This window comes from Cucurbita moschata, unplaced genomic scaffold (genome assembly GCF_002738365.1).
Source record: "Cucurbita moschata cultivar Rifu unplaced genomic scaffold, Cmos_1.0 Cmo_Scf00015, whole genome shotgun sequence".
Classification (NCBI taxonomy): domain Eukaryota; kingdom Viridiplantae; phylum Streptophyta; class Magnoliopsida; order Cucurbitales; family Cucurbitaceae; genus Cucurbita; species Cucurbita moschata.
Window position 1 is genome coordinate 2,154,339 of NW_019268531.1, and position 8,050 is coordinate 2,162,388.

Sequence of the window (8,050 nt, forward strand, 5' to 3'; positions counted from 1 at the left end):
GAAAATTTGTATTTCACGTCGAGATCGAGATTCGTTACAAAAATACAGCTCAACCGAGTATCTATTCACAATGGATAAGTTGCATACTAGACAAGATTCCTTATAACTCGTACTACGTTGATTAAAAAACCAGCTCAATTGAGTATCTACATCGATTCGAGAGAGGAATGAGTGTCACCGAAGACACTGAGACCCAAATGGGTGAATTATGAGATCTTTACAAATGTGTGAAAACCTCTCCCTAACAGACGTATTCTAAAAACTTTGGAGGGAATCTCGAGAGGGAAAGTTAGATGAGAACAATATCGACTAGTAGTGAGCTTGAGCTATTATAAATAGTATTAGAGTCAGACACGGGGCATTGTGCTAGTGAAGACGTTAGGCCTCGAAGGGAGGTGAATTGTGAGATCTCACATCGATTGGAGGGAGGAACGAATGTCATTGAGGACGTTGAGCCATGAAAGGGGGTGGATTGTGAGATCTCATATCGATTGAGGAGGAGAACGAAACTTTTTTTTAAAACCCACGAAAAAATTTACTTATATAGATCAATATCTGTTAGCTGTGAGCTTCGATCAGATGTCATTTTGCTGACAATAATTTAGATGAGTTCTTGCACACATATCAAAGCCTTTGGTGGCTCCTATCCTCTACACGTGGCTGGCGCAGCCATACCCACTCGTCACCCATCTAGATATTTCTCTCAACCCTCCAATTATTTAAGTTATATATATATATATAATTATTTTGAAAGATTTTATTTCTAGTTTGTTTTATTGTATTTTTTAGAAAAGAAAAAAAAGAATTAAAATCAATTTTGGACATGATTTGAAAGCACCTCTCGCCCATATTAATTCTTATCAACATTTTATTTGAAATTTTGAATACGTGTAATAACATGGTGACGTGGACATATATTAAATTTTGTAAGATGTTGATGTATTGAATTAATTAATATTATAAATGAAATAAAAATGACGATGAAAATCATTAAATTCATGAATTAAATTGAGGTTAAATAATAAAAAAAATATTCCCTACTTTTATACTTTTTTTAAAAAAAAAAATTGTCGTTTTAAATTTTAAATATTTTATACTTTGAAATGTTTATAAATATTAAAAGTAATATTGTAATTTTGAAACAAAATATAAATATTTATTTTTTTTTAAAAAAAAAATTTATAAAGTAACCGTGTTTTATTCTCCTCCTGTCAAAATTCTCTATTTATTTATTTATTTTTTATTTACAGGAATCTTAGATTCCCAAATTTGCAAGAATTGGATTCCCACCAATAATTTTTCTATTTATTATTCTCTAAATAAAATAGTTATTTGAAAGTTTTTATTTTTTTAATATTTTTTTTATTAAAAATTTATATAAAAAAAGTCTTAATAATCTTCTCTACTAATATAATTTTTAAAAATTAAAATTTTAATATTACAATTATTCTTTGACAATTAAAAAAAATATAATATAGTCCTTAATTTAAATGGGAATTTAAAACTTAACTAATTTAATTTAAAAATTACATTTAAAGTCTAATATATATATACATGTATACACACACATATATATATATATATACAGGTATATATATATATAAGTTTATTATTTATTGTTATTATTTCTATTTCTAACCTCTCTAAATAATATTTTATACACATAAATAGTATTTTGGTTTGTTTCCACAGTTATTTTAAACAATTTTATTAATTAAATGATGTTGGTTCTTTTATTATTATCAAATTAAATTATTAAAATAATTTAACTAATTAAAATTTACTTTTATTTCATATATCATACTTAAATAAATTAATTTAATAAAATTATATAAAAAAATTTATTTATAAATTGAAGAATTATTTATACGAAAAGTAAATGAAAAAAAAGAAAAATAAATGAGAAAAATAAAAAATAACAAAAGAAAAATAAAAGGCAATATGATTATTGGGCCATTAGGCCCAATGGGCCTCAATTTTTGCATTTTGATCGTCCCTGAAAGCTCGTCTTCGTCTCTCTTTCATTTCCCGGTTGCGTACAATCGGGAGGAGGAAATGGCGTGCTCCGCCACTCTACCCTGTCTTCCATGCTCGTTTCCGAGACCTTGTTCTCGCCAGAATCTTTCTCTTTTTCATCAAAGATATGATTCTTTCAAGCACCAAAGAGATTTGATTCGGGGACGGCTTGTGGTTCCTGTATTTTGCTTGTCCAATGGAACTAATCAGGATACTGAGCCGGAAGCTGAGTCAACGTCCTCAGCGTCTTCTTCTCCATCAATTTTGAGTAATTTGACGGATAATTTATGTGCTGCTTTGGGCGGGATTGGATTCGTTGAAACTGCGTATTTGAGTTACGTCAAGCTCACTGATTCAGCTGCCTTTTGCCCAATTGGTGGTGGAAGCTGCGACAACGTTCTTAACAGTGATTATGCTGCTGTTTTTGGTATTTTTTTTCAATCTGTTCATCTAATTCATCATTTTACTTGACTAACAAATCTCCTTTTATGTTGGTCAATGCGTCTATTCTCATGTCTCCCCCTCCATTTTTTCTTGGAAATTTTGTGTATCTTGCCTGTTAATAACTATGCTTTTGCAATTACAAGGTGTACCACTGCCATTGATTGGAATGGTGGCGTATGGCTTAGTAGGAGCAATTAGTTTGCAGTTGGCAGAAAAGAAATTGCCTTTTGGTATTGATGAATCTGATGGTCGTTTAGTCATGCTTGGCGCTACTACCTCTATGGCTACTGCCAGTGCATACTTTCTATACATTCTGAACACAAAATTTTCAGGAGTGTCATGCTCATATTGCCTAGTATCCGCTCTGTTGTCATTCAGCTTGTTCTTTGCCGTTCTGAAGGTCTTTTACTTTTATTAATGTTTGCTTTGTATTTTGGGTATCTTTTTTGATGGAAGAATATTGTTGATTCATGCATTTCTGAACTTTTCTTGCGGTGATGGCTTAGGATTTTGGATTGCAAGAGTCTATGAGACGATTGGGCTCTCAGATATTTATCGCTAGCGTGGTTTTTATCACCCTTTCTACCTCATATAATGGTTCCCTACCTAGTTCTCAAAGGTGTGTGTTACAAAAGATCTTGAAATAGCTAAAGGGCTATTCTCATTGGTTCATGTGTTCTTTAACAATTGAGCGTTTGACTTTTGATGTCTATACTTTTCCATTGCTGCGTGGAAGAGAAAAGTATGCATCCTTGTTTTTGATTCCTTGTCATCATGAACCTTAGAATGCTAATTCTTTTGATCTTGGTTACTTAGGAGCTATCATGATATTTGGTGTTGCTGAAGTTATAAATCATTTCAATATTGTTTTGGAACATGAGATCCATTTTTGGTTGATATATATATATATATATATATATATATATTCAAATCTCAGATGATCTATACTCATTTTCTTATTATTATTTTGAAATAGATATATGACTTCTTTTTGGTTTCATTTCTTATAATTTATTGGAAGTCTTTTTGTTTGTTTTACTTTGCAGTGCTGCTGAACTTGACCTTCCATACTTCGAAACCGAGTTAACAAATTCATCGAACGCTCTGTCCATTTCCCTTGCGAGGCATCTGCACTCTATCGGGGCCAAAATGTATGGAGCTTTTTGGTGTTCACATTGTGTAGAACAGAAAGAGGTACTTTCTCCATTTGTAAAATGGCAATGACTTGACTGAGTAATGCGATAAAATAATCTTGTGGCGGTGGCACTTATCTGAGCCTTCACGGCCACACTATCAAACTATACATAGACTTTTGACATTACATGTTGATCATTATTGCTTCATTTTTACCGTTGGGCTCATGAATTTGCTTGCAAGTTAGACAATGACTATCAATTATATGCTATCTTGCTGTCAACACAGATGTTTGGACGTGAGGCAGCAAAACTATTAGACTATGTAGAATGTTTCCCCAATGGGTATCATAAAGGCACTAAGATAGAGAAAGCTTGTTCAGAAGTTGGAATTGAAGGCTTCCCAACATGGGTGATTAACGGGCAGGTAAAAAAGCACAAGTTAAGGGGCATTTTGTTTACATTCCTGTGCAATCTTTATAATTAGCAATGTTTACTATTCCAGGACACTTACGAATGCTATGGTCGTGTCACTATTTTTCTTATTGTACTTGCTAGACTCGATTGCACTAAATTTAACCACCACTACACACACACATATTGACGACGGGCAAGTCCACCGCTAACAGATATTGTCCTCTTTAGGCTTTTTCTTCTAGGCTTCCCCTCAAGGTTTTAAAGCACGTCTGTTAGGGAGAAGTTTTTACACCTTTATAAGGAATGTTTTGTTCCCCTCTCCAACAAAGTGAGATCTCATATATATTGATAGAGATAGTTAAATGAGGCAGTTTTGGAGAAAATTTAGTAAGAGAGAGATATGAGTGAGATTCTTGAAAACGCTCGAGAGTGTAAAAGTATCCCTGGAGAGAATTTAGTACGAGAGAGATGAGTGAGATTCTTGAAAATGCTCGAGAATGTAAAAGTATGCTCGAGAATGTAAAAGTATCCCCGTGAAAAGAATATCCCTAAGATCTGTGTTTTGGTACTCATTGCATGGTGGATCATAGATAACTAGAAACAAGGTGCTTAGAGTAGCAGCAACCAATCGCCTCCTTAAACATTTCTCTGGATCTTCTTTTCTGGTGTAAAAGTTTCATGAACTGTCTGAGCTAGAGCTACATGCTCCCTTTTCTTCCTTGTTAGGATGTTTTTACTTCTAATTGTATCATCAAATTCTGGTTTCCTGCAGGTTTTGAGTGGGGAGAAAGATCTGTCAGAGCTCGCAGAAATTTCAGGATTCAAGGCTGATGGGATAAGTTAGAACACCCTTTCACATTTTCATCTGTTTATATCAGTTCAATAGCCATTTATAGATTGTAGATATCGATCTCATCACTTCATGACATGATTATTATACCCAGCAAAGTTGCTTCTCTTGCAGTATAAATTAAGCCACCCCTATCACTCATGAAGGAAATAGGTAATCAGAGGTTTGCTACTACTCTTCTTCATGTAGATACTTACAGGCTATAGTAATGGAAATATGATCAGTTTCAATGTGAGCATCTTTTTTGGTCTCTCCTAAGATTAACATTTTAGTCCCTCAAATATTTCATTTGCTACACGACAAAGGGTCGTGATCCCGTGAGGGTGAGCTAACTCGAAAAACCCGTCCTCAGTTCGAATTGTAGGCTGCAACTCGCCTGCATGAAGCTGAAATCACTAGTAATCGCCGATCAACCATACAGCGGTGAATTCGTTCTTTCAACTTTTTTATTTTTAGTAATTTAGTCCATAAAATTTATAGGTAACTATTTAGTTTATTTCAAAATTCTTAATCATCTAGTCTCCATCAAACATGTTCATTGACTATAAAAACTAAGTCGTCTCATGATAAAATTGATGCTTAATTTTGATGTAATTTTTCATAGTAGGGATTAAATTGAATTGTTATAATTTTTTTTTTTGTTTTTTTTTCTTTTGTCGTGGGGTTTTAATGACGTATTTTACGGTTTTTCTATTATTGAGATCTTATATTATGAAAGTAATTATGTGAAGTGGAGTTTTATAGCTTCGTTCAGCCGTTGCTAAGTTTATCGATATTTTCTTTTATAAAGAAATTCTAAAATATGAAAAATAAAAAATTTAGAACTTTATTGAAAACTAATAGAACTATATTCAAAATTACTCTCGAGCGTGTTGGTTTCCTCGATGTATTCTCAATAAATCTGTATTAAAAAAAACGAACGGAGGAAATTGAAAACTCAATATTTTTTTTTTTTGGACAATAATATCTATTTGTAAAATATGAATATTGCATTTGTAACTTGTAATATATTAATATTTACTAGTTGAGATATAATCCTAATATTTATGACGTCAATAAATAATTTGATTAAGTATATTATAATAATTTATCAAAGGAATAAATAATTGTTTTTCTTTGTTTTAAAAAACTATTTTATTTATTCGCTACCCAATTTTCTCGCGCTCTATCTTTTGTGCTTGCGATTCAGAGAACCGCGGTAGCGCAGAAGTGGTGAAGCTGAAGTAATTTCAATCCAGTATGTATCTTCTTCCGCTTGCTTCGTTTCTAATCTCTTATGTTGAATCCGCAACTTCTGTTCTTACAAATTTCTTGTTCGATTTTTGGATTTTGATTGCTTCTGCTTCGGAAGTCTCAATCGACGCGCATGAAATTGTCGGTTCTTATGAGATTTAGTACTATTTATTCATCTATTAGATTCGAATTCTTTAGCAGTTTGTATCAAATTTCTTCTACGAAAATGGATCGAGACGAGATATCATTCCGAGGTTTTTGATTTAATTGGATCATGGATCGTATTTTCCTGTGTTCTTATGAAAACTCTTTGGTAGTGAAAGGAACTAAAATCCTGAATCGTTTTTATTTATAAATTTTTTTGGAGCTAGCCTGTTTATGAGTCTATCTGATAAAATTCGTGCAAACGCTGAAGAATTTTGAACCATCTGCTCCGTATTAGTGATAAGACATTTTGTTTGAAGGATATTGCTGTTGTTGATAAAGATGGTCTTCCTGTGTTGGTCTCGTCCATCTCCTCAGGAGCAGAAGACGTGCATTGACAGGCAAGAACGATAGGATTGTAGCCCCCATCCCTAACCAGAAAAAAGAAAAAGAAAACTCTCAGAGATATGCTTGTCTCCTTTTTCTAAACGGAATGTTACATGATGTTCATCATTAGGTCTGGTTCCTTCAACTATAGCAGCAAGTTTAGAGGAGCTACTGCTAATCCCAGCTCTTGCCTGCAAGAAGATAAGGGGCTCTCACAAGAAGGGTTTCTTCTCAACCATGCTCGTATTTTGGTGGGTTCTGGTGTTGAGACTTATGAAAAGGGGAAGAAAGCTCTTCAGAACTGGAGGTTTTCTGGCTATATACCTTTTGGTTGAACAGTAACGTATTAGACGAGAATTCTTGGTCTCTTCAACCCAGTGCAAATTTTGCAGGCATTTTGGGTTGAATTGGGCATTTGTTGATTCCTCAACGCCAGTTCATCCGGGAGTGAAGTTTTGTGTCTGTGCCAAGGAGTTCCTTCCATGGGTGGTGATGCCTCTTCAAATTGTATATGTAAATGAGAACAGAGGTACCAATATGGCTAGGACATGTTTCAGTTTTGGCAGTGGTACCCTTCAAGGCCATCTTCTGGTTCGTCCATCATTAATTTGTTTTTTCCAGGCTAATTTTCGTTTGTTCTTCTCTAATTTATATTATTGGGTTTCACTATACTTGTATTAATGTACTTGATAGTTAATATGATCTTGAATTCTCACCATTCCAGGCGGGTGAAGAACGGTTTTCGATCGAGATGGACTCGAACAGCCAGGTGTGGTATGAAATTCTTTCCTTCTCAAAGCCTGCCCACATATTATCATTTCTTAGTTATCCTTATGTAATTCTTCGGCAAAAGTATTTTGCTTATCAATCTACAAATGCAGTTAAGAAATATTTGACTGCCAAGCATTCCTAACTCCTGGTGTGCTTGTGTGTATGTTCTTAGCTATCCTTGTGTGTATGTTCTTAGCTATCCTTGTGTGTGTGTGTATGTTCTTGTGTGTATGCAGTTAAGAATGCTTCTTCCTGCTCTTCAATCCTCCTATAGTGTAGCATTCAGTCCTTAGATCGTAGCCTTTCTGTTAAGAAAAATGGCATCATCAGGACATTGGAATAGCTCAACTATACAAATGAACTCTGTCATGATCATTGATGTTTCTTAAATTTGAGAACATCTTATCACTGGCTGCTTCTAACCAGTTGCCAACTTCCATTAAAAGTGCAATCCCTAGAGCTTTTTTTTTTTTTTTCACAGCCCCATCAAAATTCAGGTCTAGGATGATCACTTTTGGCTGCCGATGGGTGAAATTCCTATGCAGCACAAGCTAGAAAGGAGACTTTCTGAAACTAGGGCTGCATGGTAATACTACCATTTCTCAATTTTTTTTTTTTTTTTTTTTTTTTTTTTTTTTTTTTTTTTTTTTTTTTT

At 33.7% G+C, this 8,050-nt stretch overlaps 2 protein-coding genes across 3 annotated transcripts; both read left to right on the plus strand.

Annotated features, from left to right (window-relative positions):
- Window positions 1–2,008: 2,008 nt before the first annotated feature.
- On the plus strand, window positions 2,009–5,095 carry LOC111453687 (thiol-disulfide oxidoreductase LTO1). The gene is made up of 6 exons (XM_023094881.1): window positions 2,009–2,443; window positions 2,604–2,860; window positions 2,967–3,079; window positions 3,507–3,654; window positions 3,883–4,020; window positions 4,783–5,095. Exons 1-6 carry the CDS (start codon window positions 2,056–2,058, stop codon window positions 4,852–4,854), a joined length of 1,116 nt encoding a protein of 371 aa, XP_022950649.1. The 5' UTR covers window positions 2,009–2,055; the 3' UTR covers window positions 4,855–5,095.
- A 108-nt stretch (window positions 5,096–5,203) lies between these two features.
- LOC111453688 (UPF0548 protein At2g17695) lies at window positions 5,204–7,834 on the plus strand. 2 transcript variants are annotated; one of them, XM_023094882.1, is made up of 7 exons: window positions 5,204–5,283; window positions 6,050–6,097; window positions 6,558–6,638; window positions 6,755–6,931; window positions 7,017–7,215; window positions 7,349–7,583; window positions 7,628–7,834. In XM_023094882.1, the coding sequence occupies exons 3-6, from the start codon at window positions 6,580–6,582 to the stop codon at window positions 7,535–7,537; spliced, it is 624 nt and encodes a 207-aa protein (XP_022950650.1). In that variant the 5' UTR covers window positions 5,204–5,283; window positions 6,050–6,097; window positions 6,558–6,579; the 3' UTR covers window positions 7,538–7,583; window positions 7,628–7,834. The 2 variants fall into 2 exon arrangements, 1 of the variants encoding a protein (XP_022950650.1); XR_002712291.1 differs by lacking the exon at window positions 5,204–5,283 and having other exon boundaries at window positions 5,800–6,097; window positions 7,628–7,671; window positions 7,714–7,834.
- Window positions 7,835–8,050: the final 216 nt, after the last annotated feature.